The sequence below is a fragment of the Pipistrellus kuhlii genome, unplaced genomic scaffold, assembly GCF_014108245.1.
Source record: "Pipistrellus kuhlii isolate mPipKuh1 unplaced genomic scaffold, mPipKuh1.p scaffold_m20_p_15, whole genome shotgun sequence".
Lineage (NCBI taxonomy): Eukaryota > Metazoa > Chordata > Mammalia > Chiroptera > Vespertilionidae > Pipistrellus > Pipistrellus kuhlii.
This window is the reverse complement of record NW_023425460.1, coordinates 41,966,698-41,982,772: the sequence shown is the minus strand read 5'-3', so window position 1 is coordinate 41,982,772 and position 16,075 is coordinate 41,966,698. Positions and strand designations below refer to the sequence as shown.

General features: G+C 46.8%; 1 protein-coding gene across 3 annotated transcripts in view; it reads left to right on the top strand.

Moving 5' to 3' along the window:
- Nucleotides 1-479: 479 nt before the first annotated feature.
- The window catches only part of SHTN1 (shootin 1), an 85,235-nt gene continuing 69,639 nt past the window's right edge, over nt 480-16,075 (top strand). Inside the window, exons 1-2 of one of the 3 annotated variants that reach the window (XM_045582138.1) lie at nt 480-661; nt 14,660-14,712. In XM_045582138.1, coding sequence (XP_045438094.1) covers nt 604-661; nt 14,660-14,712 — 111 coding nt within the window. In that variant the 5' untranslated portion in view covers nt 480-603. The remainder of the gene's footprint in view (nt 662-14,659; nt 14,713-16,075) is intronic. The other 2 variants (XM_036439186.2, XM_036439187.1) reach the window with 2 other exon arrangements.

The following is a 16,075-nucleotide window of genomic DNA, read 5'->3' as shown; positions in this document are numbered from 1 at the left end:
ACGGGGCAGGGCCCGTTAAGCCCCGCTCCCCGGCGCAGGCTCGCCGGGCCCCGCCCTGGCGCGGTGTGCAGAGCGGGGCTCCCACATTCGCTCTAGATCCAGGGCCGGTTTGGTTCGGAATCCACCTCCCGGGGTCCCGGAAGGGCGGGTTAGGGGAGAAAGGTGTGCAGCAGCGAGCCAGGCCCGGAGGCCCGCACGCCTCCCGCAGCGCCACCTGCGGCGCCGCCTCCGCGGGGAAACCGAGCCGCAGCCGCGATCGCGGGCCGGGCCGCGGAGTGGGGTGCAGTCCGGGCTCCTGGGGGGACCCTCCCCGCCCCACCCCACCCCCTGGGCTCGGCTGCGGGGCGCCCCGCCCCGCCCCCGCCCGCCGGCAGGTGAAGCGCGTGGGCGGCGGCTAGGTGCGTGGGGATGATCTCACCCGGAGGAGGAGGAGGAGGAGGAGGAGGAGGAGGGGGAGGAGGAGGAGGGGGAGGAGCAGCGGGAACCCCTCCAGCTTCCGGGTAGGGGAGCCGCACGCCGCCGGCGCCCGCTTTTCCTTCCCCCTCCCCCGCCGCATCCCTGCCTCGCTCCCCTCGGCCCCTCTCGCCGACCCCACCCGCCGCGATGAACAGCTCGGACGAGGAGAAGCAGCTGCAGCTCATCACCAGCCTCAAGGAGCAAGGTGGGCGCGGGGCGCCAGGTGCGGCGGCCACGGGCGGGGCCCGGGTGCGGGGCGCGGGGCTGGGGCTCGTGGAGCGCGGCGGCCGCGTGGGCACCGCGGAGCCCGGTCCCCCGCGGGGAGCACCCTCCGCGCCCGCTGCGCCCCGCGGAGCCCGGGGCCCGGGTGTCGGCGCGCGGGTGCGGGCAGGGCGGGCGCGGCGCTGCGGGGAAGGCGCCCGCCGGTGGCGGTAGCTGGCGATCCGGGTGTTGGTGTTGGGGGAAGGGACGAGGATTGGGCTCCCCGGGCCCCCCTGCCACGCGGGATCGGCGCGCGGGGCCGGGTGTCTCGGGGAGGGGGTGGGCGGTGCGGGCCGCGCGGCCGGCCCGGCTCCCTGCGCGGCCCCGCCCTTGCCCTCTGGCCCTGGGAGGAGGCCTGCGGCTCTCGCTCCTGCCTTCCCAGCTTTCTAGCCTGCCTGGCTCCATCTATAATAGTTCCTCTTTCTTCCCCCAGCTGGGATTGTCAGGCCGCGATAACTGTTCGATCACTTCTCGTTTTTTTGGTCACTTATTAGTCAAGGGGACTAATGTCCAGCTTCCTGAATTAACGTGGGGCTCTCCTCCGCTGGAAGGCCAGGCGTGCCCATGCCATGCACGCTGCCTGGGCATGGGAGATGGCCCCCCCTCGCGAAGAACGTGTGAATCCATCCTTTCCGTCTCCCAACCACACTTCTGCACAAAGGCAAATAAATGCATGGGAGCCTAACACTGTTCACAGGGGAAAGTGTGATGATCCTGACCCCAAAGGTGGCCTGAGGGCCTGGGGTCAGGAGAGGGCGGAACCACACAGATGTAGGAAGTAGGGCCATGGGGAGGGGGAGGGGGGATGAAATGCGCTTTTCTGATCCGCTTGCTGACTCGGCCACTCTGTGGAAGAGCCATAGGGGCCCCTTCTCTGGGGCTGGTCCTGGGTGGTTAGTCCCAGCTGTTTCACTTCTCTCTGCTAAACTCGCTCACCCACTTGGTGAACCTGGAGCGGGTGGTTTTTTCTTTTCTTTTCCAGGCGACCTAGGATTCATTCTTCCCTGACCAAAGGCCAGAGCTAAAGCAAGTGATTTGCTGAGGTCCTGTGACCTGGCAGGGATGTGGGAATCCCTCTGGAGCACACGCTCCTGGAAAGACGTCTGTTGGCTGTGTGAGCTTGGGGTTGTTCTTGAACCTGATGCAAATGGTCGGAACGCCTTCCTCTGTGGTATCTAGAAAATGCTGGGGAAATTCGAGTGGATTTTGCCTTCCCAGTACCTTCAACTCCTATTGTAGGTCAGCCCAAGGTCATAAAGTCACAGGCATCAGTGAATCTGGTGGGTGGGCAAAATTCCTGGAGTGTTTTAGTGAAGGGCTGGATTCTATGAATATTTTTATTTTTAAAATATATTTTGTTATTATTTTTTTTTTTACAGAGAGGAAGGGAGAGGGATAGAGAGTTAGAAACATGGATGAGCTGCCTTCTGCACACCCCGTACTGGGGATGTGCCCGCAACCAAAGTACATGCCCTTGACCAGAATAGAACCCGGGACCCTTCAGTCTGCAGGCTGATGCTCTATCCACTGAGCCAAACCGGTTAGGGATCTATGAGTACTTTTAAATTTTCTAATAACAGCCCTCAATAACATAAAGCCTTTTTAAAATTCAAATATAGTTGACATATAATATATTAGTTTCAGATGTATAATGTAGTGATTCAACCTTTATGTATATCTTGTGATAGAATCACAGCGAAAAATCTGGTAACCATCTGCTGTTGGACAAAGTTATTATATTATTGACTATATTCCTTGTGCTATAGACATTGTTTTCCCATGACTTATTTATTTTATAACTGGAAATCTGAACCTCTTGTTCCCCCTTCACTTTTCACCAGTGGATAGAGCATCAGCCTGTAGACTGAGGGATCCCGGGCTTGATTCCGGTCAAGGGCATGTACCTTGGTTGCGGGCACATCCCCAGTAGGGGGTGTGCAGGAGGCAGCTAATCGATATTTCTCTCTCATCGATTTTTCTAACTCTCTATCCCTCTCTCTTCCTCTCTGTAAAAAAAAAAAAATTAAAAAAAATCAATAAAAATATTTTTAAAGAAGACTCTTCTTTCAGATTCTAGAGATTGCATTATTGGTAATATTGGCCATTAGGTACCAGATCTTTTGATGGATGGTCAGTTTCTAATAAGAAGATAAAAGTTGCAATTTTCCCCCCCCCCCCCATTTTGTATATAATTTTAAGATTAGAGTAACAGTGTAGATAACCCGCAAGTTGTTTATATTTGATTTTGGAATGCATTCTCTGTATAATGGATATGAGAGCTGAGAAAAAGGGTGGAGTCTTAATCTTCTGGTTCTTTCTCATGTTGGAAAACAAATGTCACTGGCATTTTTAGAGGATGCATTTCCTTGGTTATGGACATATCAAAGGCAATAAACCAGTTAGAGTTAGAAATTTGTGTTTCTTAAAAGGTACACTTTTATGCTTTTTAGGATATTGAGTCTGGTTACCCGGGTGTTGGAACTTTCTGCAGCCCACAGTGTGGTTTTTATACCTCTCAGAACCAGGGCATTTGTCTGTCATTGGATCATAGACTGTGCTTACAAGTTTAAGCGTATTTACTAGTGATTGCTGTTTGACCGATGGAACTCACTGAGAAAATAGGGACTTGAGGTGGAAAAACAGGCAACTAGATGTTTTGGCTCTTATATTATAATCAATGTTGTAAGCTGATGGTGGGTATAATTTATTTTTGAAAATAGAGAGTACTTTGTACTACCTGTCAATAACGTTGTGAATAACTCCACTAACCCCTATTTAATGTGAACAAGAACTAGTATCCATCAAATACTTTTATTTTCCCTTTTTAATGCTGAGGAAACCGTTCATTTATTCTTTTAACCAATACTTACGAGGCACCGACCCTATATAAGGACCACGTGCTAGGCATTAGGGGTGGGTGGGGTGGGTGGGCTGGTGAAACCAGTCTTTGCTCTCACCAAGTTTATTGTCTGGTAGACAGTCCTTCATAGAATAATCATATAAATAAAATTGTACAATTACAAATATTTTTTCTAGGATAAATTCTTAGAAATGGACTCATTGGGTTAGAGGTATGAACACATAAGGTTTTGCTGGCCATTGCAAAATGCTCCCCCAAATGGCTATGCCCTTCACCCCCAGCAGTATCCATGACACCACACACCAGTCAACATTGACCAACAGCTCTCTTTATTCATTTTGACAGCCTGACAAGTTTCTTAATTTCTCCAATCTAATGAACAAAAAATGATACCTTTAGAGAGACCTGTATTATGTGGTTATTAATGAAGTTTGAAATCTTTCTACATGTTTATCAACCATTGAGGTTTAATTGTATTGTTCCTTCTTCTTGAATTTTAAGTCTGAAATTTGAAGCCATTCCCCAGGAGGGAACTCAGAGAGAAGGATGCTATCCACTCTGAGTGGCAGGGCTGACAGCCGCCTTCCCTAATGTGAAGCCTTCAGCGGTGTGGTGAATAAGGTTGCTTTTGACAAAAGTTGTGAAATGTAATGACGGAGTCTGTCATAATATGAACAATCCCTAATTTATACTTACCATTCCCTAAGCTCATGTCTTATAAATCACACCCACTTCTGAATTACTTCAAAACATTGTATGTTCCCTTCTAGTGAATGGTATAATTAGCCATATTATGTCTTTCCAGAAAGTTATATTATGTCCTTTAAAAAAAAAATTAGCCAGTGTGCGATAGCTTATGTGCAAGCAGATGTTGAGGTAATGAGGTAATTCTCCTTTTGTCTTTTGGGGGGCTTTATTTTATTGGACTGATTGACATCTCTAATGTACTGAGAGATGGCAACTTGGGATACTATTTCCAATGCATATTTCCCAGCTACTAAAGTGGACATTTCCCTTACAAAAAGATCATACAATTTGCTCCCCTTCCAGAATTCTGTTGGGAAATGACAGACTTAGCTTAGCATTTGTTTAAGGTACAAATGATTTTCTCTGTAATTTATTCAACCCACATGCACTGAATATTCATAGCCAGGCACGGTGCTAGGCATCAGAGATGCAGAGATGGATAAAACCTTGTCCCTCCTGGTGAGGAATTCCTACTGTGGAGATGGTGGTAGGCCTGTACATTACAGGAAGAATGTCTAATGGGCATAGTTTGGGTCATGGGTTTAAGTCCTTTGGCCAGGGGAGGGCAGAGCACTTTGATTGGCAAAGACCAATGGATTGGAGTAGTTGTCCAAAAGAGAATGGCGTGCCACTACCAGAAGGGGGAGGATGCAGGCTGGACCAGCACAAACGATGGTTGTCCGCTAAACTGGTCAACATGGTAATGTGTCCTTTGGAACTTGTTGAGGAAGTTGTGAAGAGAGTGGCTGTCACTTAACCATAAGGCTGTTCTAACATAATAATGCCAAAACAACAACCAGCCACCCCAAAGTCCTGGGCTTTTCTTGAGCTAAGACTATTTAAAATGGATTTCCTATGCTAAGATGATTGGTTTTAAAGCAAGGTAACCTCCTTTAATCTTTTCTGACTATCATATTCCTCAGGATTATTGAGAGAGTGCTTAAGGTTCAGATGGAAATCTAGTCAGACTTATTCTTACAGCTGAGCTAGGCTTGGGTTAGGAAGCATACATCTATTTTTTTTGCTCTGTCAGCTGAGAGCCCAGAGGAACACATCTAGCTCCAGAACGTGGCTTCTTATACCATTCTCCGAGGAAAGGAACAAGAGTCCTGGGAGAAATGGCTGATTCTAGAACGGGGGTGGCTGGGACAGGAAATACACAAGATGAGTCTGGAGCATCTTGTACCAGAAACCGAGGAAGTACTCAAACAAATGAGCCCACAGCCATGGGGGTATGTCAAGAGATACAAAAACCTTCCTCATTGGTGTTCCTCTCTCTCTCTCTCCCTCTTCCTTCAAATTGGCCAAACTTGGGACAATTGGAATATTGGATTATAACCCAAAGTATAAAATAGTCATGAGTCCATAATAAAGGGTGTATGAGTCAAGTGTGAACTTCATGCAGAATAATACGGAGGTGTGGTGGGTTATTTGTAATAAATGTACCATCCTACTGTAGGATGGTGATGATTGTAGAAACTGGGTGTAAGGTGTCCGGGAACTCTGTACTACCATTGCAATTTTGCTATAAATTGAAAGCTTATAAAATTCAAGTTTATTGGAACTAGTAGTGCTGCTTACATTCTTGTACACATATATCTCTAAGTGTAGCCGTAGGAAAACTTCTCAAAATTGCAATGATTGGATCCAAAAAGTATGTGTATTTTAAATTTTTCAGTGCTATAGATTTTATTCTATCAATTGTAACTCAGCCAAGCTTTGCTTTAAATGTAGAAGGAACACGGCTTTTGCTTTTCTCTGCTTACCAAGCTGGCTAAGCATTTTAAACATTAAAGCATGAGTTCTGAAGTTTATGTATGGTACAATGAGCAGGAATGCATTAGGGTCCTTTAAGTTAAAATCCTCTGCACCACGAATCAGATCAGTGTATGGTTCTGACATATAGGCTTGTTGTAAATAAGACTTTTGGGGAGCAGTTTTAGGCTTACAGAAGAATTGAGCAGAAAGTACAGAGAATTACTATATAGTTCCTCCCTCCCCATCCCCACGTTCCCTATTATCATCATTAGTGTGCTACATTTCTTAGAATTGACGAGCCAATATTGATACATGATTAACTACTGAAGTACATATTGTAGTTTACAATAGGGTTCATTCTTTTAAAAAAATATTTATTTCAGAGAAGAAGGAAGAGGGAGAGAGAGAAACATCAATGAAGGGAGAGAATCATTGATTGGCTGCCTCCTGCACACCCCACACCGAGGACCAATCCCACATCCCAGGCATGTGTCCCAACCGGGAATTAAACCGTGGCCTCCTGGTTCATAGGTCGACGCTCAACCACTGAACCAAGCTGGCTGGGAAAGGTTCATTCTTTACGTTGTAATATTTTCTATGTTTTTGACAAATGTATAACCTGTACCTATTACATTATTGTGCCCCCCAAAATTTCCTCTGCTCTGCCTGTTCGTCCTCCCTTCTTACCCCTGACCTCCTGGCGACCTCGGATCCTTTCACTAGCTTCCTGGTTTTTCCTTTCCCAGAACATTGTGCGGTTGGAATTGATAGCATGGAGCCTTTTTAGGTTGGCTCTTTCTCTTAGGAGCCACATGCATTTAAGGTTCCTCCATGTCTTTCCCCCCCTCCCCCCTGGCTTGATAGCTCATGTTTTTCTCTTTACCACTGGATAATACCCCAGGGTGTGGAGGTACCAGAGTTTGTCTACTCACCTGTTGGTGAACACTGTGGTTGCTTTCAAGTTTTGGCAATCATGAGTAGAGCTGCTGCAGACATTCACACGGTGGTCAGGGAAGTGTTGTGTGGACCTGTGACAAGGTGCTAGTCTTTAAGAAGCCCGGCCTCTGGGCTGTGACTTTCATTTATATATCCTGATATATAAAAACCCAGAGTCTGTAACATTCACAAGGGCTTCTCAGCGTTGTGTTTTTCCTCCTTCGTGGAGACAGGAATGCTGGAGGGGGCTGGAGTGGGGCTATGACCTTCCCCCAAGTCCGGTAGGCTCTGGTAGAACAATTTCTCTTGAGAGCAGGCCTGTTAAGAACAGAATGCTCTAAGCATATTTCATAATGGCTACCCGCCCCTCCCTGGCCGGGCGTTTGCTGTGAAGCCTTGCTAGCAGTCTTGGAGGTAAAACTCACAGCAGTGTGGGGCCCTCCTAAGACTGATCTGTTCCCTGAGATGTTGTTGTTGTTGTTATTATTATTATTATTATTATTATTATTATTATTGATTTCAGAGAGGAAGGGAGAGGGAGAGAGAGATAGAAAGAATGATGAGAATCATCAATTGGCTGCCTCCCTCACATCCCCTACTAGGGATCAAGCCTACACCCAGGCTTGTGCCCCGATTAGGAATCGAACCATGACCTCCTGGTTCATAGGTTGACACTCACCAAGCTCACCTGAGGCTCTTAAATCTCAGACTTGTAAGAGCTGAGCTCCTAGCTGTTTGTCATGTCCGGGTTTTCTGTGTTGGTGAGAGAGCAGTGTCTGCGCCTTGGCTTCTGCTCTAATCAAGGTTGTGATCCTCTCTATCTGCCCGATTGTCTCCAATTTCTGGAGTAGCGATTTGCCCTGTGACCTCAGTTCTCGGACAGATCTAAGAAGAGTTGTTGATTTTTGGGTTGTTCAGCATTTTTGTTGTTGTGCGGAAGGGAGCGTCAATTTATAAGTTCGTTACATACCGTTCCAGAAAGCAGACTTACATATGTATTTTAAGGTTACTCAGTTTCTTTCTTTTCTGTAGGTTACTTTTTAAAAAATTTATCTTCTTGGTTGAAAACTTTACAGATGTTTCTTCCCCCCATTACCTTTTCCCCATTGACACCCCCCCACCCCATTCTCACTCCCACCCCCTCCTCAGGCCTTCACTGAACCATTGTCTATGTTCATAGGTTATGCATATCCTGATATATAAAAACCCAGAGTCTGTAACATCCAAAACGAATGAAAGCTCTACCAACTGGAAGTCATTCCTGGGTTGCTGTGACGACCCAGCACTTACTGCTGCTGCTGCAGGTGCCCTGACTCAGCACTGACTGCTGAGGGGGCTACGGATCAGGCCCCAAGAGAGGCCTGGAGAGAGAAGCAGGATCTTATCCATAGCCTTTGTGGCAGCTGTTGATCAGCACTTGCCTCTCTCTTTCACTCCGGGCCTGGCCAGCAGCCCTGCCTCTCTGATTAGGCCATTGATAGGCCTGGAGATGCTGACTGGCATAGGAACTGACAAATCAGAACCATTAAGGGCGATCAGGCCAGCAGAAGAGGGCAGTTGGGGATGAGCTCAGGCTGGTAGGGGAGGTCAGTTGGGGGTGAGATCAGGCTGGCAGGGGAGGGCAGTTAAGGGCAGTCAGGCAGGCAGGCAAGCAGAGAGGTGAGGGGCAGGCAGGCAGAGGGGTTAGGGGTGATTAGGCAGGTAGGTAAGTGAGTGGTTAGGAGCCAGCAGTTCCAGATTGTGAGAGGGATGTCTGACTGCCTGTGGAATCAGGCCTAAACTGGTGGTTGGACATCCTCCAAGGGGTCCCGATTGGAGAGGGTGCAGGCTGGGTTGAGGGAACCCCCTCCACACCCACCCTCCCATGCACAAATTTCATGCACCAGGCCCCTAGTATGCATATAAGATCTTTGGTTAATATCTTCTGTTGATGAACTTGAAATATCATTAATTCATTAACACTGAACTGAGAGTAAATTTCAGGCATGGCATAATTTCTTTCCAGATGTGAAATCTGTCACCTTTGTTTTTTTAATCAGTTTTTCCAGCAGTGGTTTCCCTGATGTTTCTAATGCTTTAATTAATAAGTGAGGTAGAGATGACTTCTCTCTCTGCGCTGGCTTTAAGAGCAGGACCCACTGGGACGTGTGCGGAAGGGAGTACTGTCCTAATGGCACATTATCTGTCATGACTCATGTCCTCACTCCCCATTAGTAAGAAGCGTTTCAAGGCTCCCTGAGCCTCAGAGACGCAGACTCCGTGGGTGAGAATCTGCTTGAGGAGGGCTCATGAGCAGAGTTTCCTGGTTATGTCTGATGACCACTTAAGGCTTTGTTGTCTTTAATTGTCCTGTTGTAACATCTGAGGGAAGAGAGCCTTTGGATATGGGAGGAGAGTGTGTGTTCCTGTGAAGACGTAAATCCGTTCTTCCTTAACGTAGCACACATGTATCAGGTGCCTCCTGCATGCCAGGACTGTGCCGGATGGCACCTGGGTACATGAAGACAGGCCTCACCCTCGAGGATTCTTTTTGGCCTAGCACAGTGGTCGGCAAACCTTGGCTCATGAGCTACATACAGCTCTTGAGTGTGGCTCTTCCACAAAATACCATGTGCTGGTGCACACGTACAGTGCGATAGAAACTTCGTGGCTCATGCGCAGAAGTCGGTTTTTGGCTCTCAAAGGAAATTTCAATCGTTGTGCTGTTGGTATTTGGCTCTGCTGACTAATGAGTTTGCCGACCACTGGTCTATGTCATACCACTCATCAACATAGCCATCGACTCCATGCTTGGTCTTTGCCAGGTGTAAGCAGTGCATCCAGTGGGAGAAAGGCAAGAAAACGGACCTCTGCTCAGATAATTCCTAACATTGTATGTTGATGCTCTATCCCAGTGGTTGGCAAACTGCGGCTCTTGAGCCAGGCTTGCTGCTCTGTTGACTAATGAGTTTGCTAACCACTGACCTAGTCTCTCGATTCCAATAATTACAGGCTGTTGTTCCTTGTGATTAAGCCCCTATCCTAGCGGTTGGCAAACTCGTTAGTCAACAGAGGGGCAAACCTGGCTCTCGAGCCGCAGTTTGTCGACCACTGCTCTATCCAGTAGAGATATATGAACAGTGTGCATTGGTAATGTATTAGAAATATAAGTGCTGATTTTGCCTGGGGTATATGGGGAGGGTTTCTTAGAAGAAATGACAGGTTGAATTGCATTGAAGATGAGGAGGTAGGGAAGATGGGGAGGGGAAGACCTTGCAGGCAGAGGGAAAAGTATTTTAAAGGCACCCGGGCTACTGAAGGTCTGAGAGGGTTCAGGGAAGCTTTGGGACTTTCGGTGTGATGGACTGAGTTGTGGCCTTTGACTGAATAGTGTGGGGGTGGGGAGGGAGAGTGGAGTCCTAACATCTTGGGGGCCTTAAATAAGAGAGCGAAATGGCCAGGTGGCTTTGTTACTATGCTGTCTACCCCGTAAAGGATGAACTTGGGATAGAGGGAGGCTGGAGGGTCGATAAGAAGTGTTTACTCTTATTAAGGGTCGGAACCAGGGCAGAGGTACTGGCTGTAGAGGAAGGGTAGGTTGGAGAGTCTGAGCAGTTTGATCCTTTGGAGGGGGTGCAGAGTGGGGCTTCGGGGTGATCCCGAGGCGCTCACTGGATGACTTGGTAGGTGATAGCATCAGGGGAAGGAAATCCTATGCAGGAAGTAGGAGGTTTCCATGAATGGGAATCCAATGTGCTGAGTTTGAAGATAGAAATGTCCTGGACAGTATTGTCCAGTAGAACTGTCTTCTGTGATAAGGATGCTCTGTGTCCACTGCACCGTGGTAGCTGCTAGCCACTTGTAGGTATTGCACACTTGGTGTGGCATATTTGATAGTGGTTGGAATGACTGACCTGGAGCCCATGCTTGCGGTGGGATGATTAACCTACCTGGGACGGAGAGCTCCCAGGCACACGGGGCACTTCAGGCTGAAGTGGGAAGGTCCCAGGAGAACTGATGGTTTTCACCCTTGCTAGAGGAGTTATCTTCCGTATGTTATCCACTTCAATTGTGATGTTTCTGAAACAGCTATGTACACTCTGCTGCTTCCTGGCTAGATCATGATTTGCAGCCTGGAAAGAAAACTCCAGTCCTTGGAATTTAGGGAGTTAGAAAATAGAAAACCAGCAGGATCCTTGAAGCACTTGCTCTGCCTGATCCTCTCCTCATTTTCTCCGCATCCTCCTTTTTCCCATTCTGTACTCTAAGGTGGTGAGTCCCCTCCTGGGCTGCACGTTACAATCACCTAGGGTGCTCACTTCTAAAAAAAATGGATTTCAAGGTCTAGTTCAACCAGAAGCTTGGGTTGGGGGTGAGTGGAGCAGTGGGCAGACATCTGTATGACCGAAAGGCTTCCCCGGTGATGCTGATTGAAACGTGCAGCTCTTGGGCGTGCTTCCACTTCTCTGCCCTGCTGCGGTTGACCTTTCGCCTCCGCTCTCCTCTTACTTGGAGGGGGATAGCAGTTCTTTGGGGTGCAGACACTTTCCTGCTGTGCCATCGTTCACACCAGGTGGGTCAAAAGCACACCAGACCGAGGGCATTGGAGACCAGCCTACTCTGTTGTGCACACAAGATTTGATGTGCTTCGCTGTGTCGGTAATAACAATACCCATGGCTAACGTGTATGGGACACTTCATATGCCCAGCACTCTTCTATCATATGTGTTTAGTCATCATTCTTAGTAGCAGCACTGTAAGATGTGTATAGTTATTATTCCTATTTTCCAGAGGAGGAATAGGAGACTCAGATTAGCCCATTTGTCCAAGGTTCCCAGGCTACCCTGTGCTTGGGCTGGGGTCAGGTGACGTTTGCATTCCTGGCCGGTGGGACCTGAGGGTACAGTGGATTGAACTACCCATGTGGACTGTGGGCTGAGACGGTGTCTGCCCAAGCTGTGGGTATATTTTCCATGGCAGAGAGTTGGTCAAATCCATCTTTTCTTTGGCATCGGTTAGTTCAAGATTTGGATCTCTCTCATCAAATCACTGAGCTGTGCAACGGACTTAAATTTGTCCCACTGTGAGCCTGTTCTGGAACAATAAGGCTTTTTTTGTGACCCTTCACGCTTGCCAGAAAAAGAAGTAACTGAATAATGTAGGTCACTTCCTGTTGGGCCAGTTTTGCTGAGGATGGTTACATATTTTTCACTATGGTGAGCGTGTGTGTGTGTGTGTGTGTGTGTGTGTGTGTATGTGCGTGTAAATGTTGTTTAGAAAAATGAGCTTGGTTTTCCAACATCAAAGAAATAAAAACTATTAGTAACTTTTCTTTCCTCTTATGCCTTGTCCCTCTTCCCTTTCCCAAGGGGTTGAATTCTTCTCACACCTTTCTTCTCCTTTCCCTGTACCCGACTTTCGTATTATTTTTAACTCACACATAATCACAATAAAGCATGTTTTCAGTGATTTCCATTAAGACACAATAGGTGAAGGGTTCTTAATGAACCCTTTTCATAAAGACCCAGTCATTGGGAGTCTATAATGCTTCATCTGAATTCTATTGGCAATATAATGGAAGAATAGTATCGGTATTTTTCAAAAGCCTTCCAAGCCATTATCTGATGTTTTAAAATACAAAAACATTTTTCTTAATATCACTATGAGATCATGGTTTTAGAAGCCTTTATTGTCTGTTTTGTACGTCTGTAAAGTAGGTCAATAAGAATAGAGTGGTAAATCAATTGGGATTTTTCAGCTTCATCTGCAGATACCTTTAAATGTCAAGTAAGCGAATGCAAAGTCTCTCAGTAAAGTCTATATTTATTTTTCCAAGCAATATTACATATAGTAATGACATCTGGAATTATGAGCATAGATTGCCCAATGGCATAAGTGCATATGTTTAGCATCCCTTAGTTCTTTTGGCTTATAAAAAAAAAAGTGTGGGAGGAAGGGAGGGCTTTTAGTGATTTTTTTTCAGAACCAAGAACAGTTCAGTTCGTACTCATGGGTTTGTGTGTGTGTGGTGGAGGCTGAGGAGGAGGTGGTGTGGGAGAGCTGCATTCTGTGGTCAATCAAATATTTCCTGTTGGAATGGAGTTATTTTTAAAATGGCTATATCTTTACATGTATCCATTCAGCTGTCTTATGGGCTAGTTTTCCAGGATTCCTTCTGGTGTGTGGCTTTAATTCTTATTTAGATGGTCATGGGATGCTAATAAAACTTCTGGACCTTGGAGGTAGGATCCTATAAATGTCTGTTCATTTGAATTGAATTGTCAGATGTTGGTCCTACCACCACGGTAGCTATTCTAAACCCTCTGTATCTCCTTTGGAAGAAACAAAACATGCACTTTCCCCTGTGAGTTGTCTGTTTCAGTGGTTAGAATCAGACACTTCTAGAATTAATGACCGGAGAGATGTCTGGGAAGTTCTTGAAGCTCTGATTTCAGATTTTTTATTTTTATCTTTAGGTGATTCATAGAAATAGAAAGTTCTATTTGTCTTCTTTTTTTTAAGAAAAAAATTTTGTATATAAATCCAATTACATTTTTATAAAGTGAAGGTATAAAATTCTAATTGGATGATTTCCTGGCCTGTGTTAGCATTCAAGGTGCTGTGCTGGGCGTGGGTAGCAGTTCTGTGAGGCCTACCCAAGGCACTGTGCTTGGTCATCAACCCCAGGTCCTTCTCTTTCTTCCAGTCACGAGGCTCTGAATGTAGCATCATCAGCTGTGAGTATATCTAAAAATGGTGCTTTGGCCCAGCCGGTGTGGCTCAATGGTTGAGTACGGACCCATGAACCAAAAGGTCACTGGTTCGACTCCCAGTCAGGGCTCATGCCTGAGTTGTAGGCTCAGTCCCCAGTAGGTGGCGTGCAAGAGGCAGCAGGTGGAAGTCTCTCATTCATGTTTCTGTCTTTATCTCTCTCCCTTCCTCTATCAATAAAAACATTTATTTAAAAAATAAAAATCATGCTTTGACTAAAAGATGAGTGTGGGGGATTCAGATTATTTTTTCTGGCAATAGAGGGTTATGAGTTGAAACTGCTGTTTTCCTCCTCCATGTCGTTGGGAATATTTTTAAGCAATTCACACGTTTTTCCAACCCAGGGAAATTTATCTGGCTGGTGTGCGGGGCCTGGGGAGGAGGACCTCACAGTGCCTGAAAGCGGTTGTTCTGAGCTGACTGCTCAGAGCAGGAACGGCTTTGCTCTGTGGATGCTACAGCAGATGCGTGACAGGGCGTGGGACGTGTAAGCCGACCGTATTTTCTGGCGGCTGATTAAAAACCAAACCCGATCACAGCACCACCAACTAATGGTGCTGAGAGGAACGTCAGGGACCGCCCGCCTGCCAGGACCCAGTCTGGGTACCAGAGAGAAGTGACTTGTCAGAGGCCACCTGTGGCTCCCAGGTCTGTCTCCCTAATGACCTGGGGAGAACCAGAATTCGGCATGGTGGGCACTCCTCCGCTATGGTCTCTTTTCCTTCCTTCCTCTTAGAAGCAGAAGCCCTTCTGTGGCCTCTTCTGCACCAAACCTAGTAAATAGACAAGCGCGGGTAGTTGGGGGGGCGGGGGTGTGCGTCCCAGGTTTTCCTACAGTAAACTTTTGGCAGGTTATGTAACGTTGCTTTCTCTTTTCTTTTTTCCTTTTAGCAATCGGCGAATATGAAGACCTCAGAGCAGAGAACGAGAAAACAAAGGAGAAGGTTTGTACTGCACCCTTTCTTTCCTCTCTCCATGTGTGAAAGCCTAGATGGCATGCTGCATTGTTCTGCCACCAATTTCAGTTGCGAATGCGAATAGAGTGGGTTGTTTTTTGTGTTTTTTTTTTCTTTTTTCTTTTCTCCTGCATGTGTGGCTCAAGCTTATATCAACTCTGGGCTCCAGATGGTGAAGAATAGCAGGCCTGCCACAGTGGGTGCTGCGCGGGGAGATTAACTACCCAGCTAAATGCAGCCAGGCACCGGGCCAAGCAGCGAGGGCCCCCAAGAACTGTGCTTTCCCCCAGCAGTCAGATTGGGGATTCTGGCGATGGAATCGGAGGCCTGACACATGTACTTTCGGGGTTCAGATGTACTAGATTCTGGAGGGAGCTGTGCAGAGTGAATCATGGGGTGGTTAGCCCAAATACCTCCATAAACTTTGCATCTGCTTAACTTCCTCTAACGATGTAAATAATATACTGGAAATTGGGAAATACCCAATTTGAAGATGGGGAAGCCTGGTGATGAGTTTCAGGGGCCCTGGAAGTTTTATTTTTAGACTGTTAAGTAATGGAACTCACTCACATTTACAAGCGTCTTGCCATGTTGACTCTGAACGTGTTGATTGAAAATTCGTGAGTGCGTATGTGTGTGTGTGTGTGTGTGTGTGTGTTCATTCCCTGGAAATTTAAGGAGGGGACAAATGGAAGGGAAGGCTAATTTTTTTAAAAAGTAGAAGGACTGAATAGATAATGGACAGTAGGCGAGAATAGAACCGCCCACTCTTGTTTGTAGACATGAATGAAATTTGCTTTTCCTTGGATGTCTCCCCCATGGATGTCCCGGCCCCAAGAGGAGAAAAGCAAAACCAGGCAGAGGGGTTAATTCAGGAGAACTCTTTGACGTAACTTAGAAGCTGTGAGAGTGGAAGCAGACAAGTGTCTTCAGAGGCTGGAAAAGGAAGGATCTAGAAGACAATGAACAGCAGAGAGGAAGAATACACTTCTTGTTGTCTCTTCTTCTTTCATTCTTGCTTCCTTGTAGCCAGCCCTAGCATTGCCCTAACAAATAGATGTTCCGTAAGCTCCTGTGTTGGTGGTGATGGTGGTTGTTGAACTGAGCGCCACTTTCTGCAAGGAGGGTGTAACGGAATCATCCGTTATGTGAGTGGAATCACAGGGAAAATGCATTTGGTAAAAGAAAGCTTATAAATGATCTTAGCCCATCAACTGTTTTCACGTTTCTCTGCACAGAGAATGGTCTAATACTTTTGTCACGTCTGTATGCATTATTGACCTGCTTCTGTTCTAATTCTTTCAAAATAACTATTAACAGAAACGGGAAGAAAGGAAGTGAAAGCGACGTG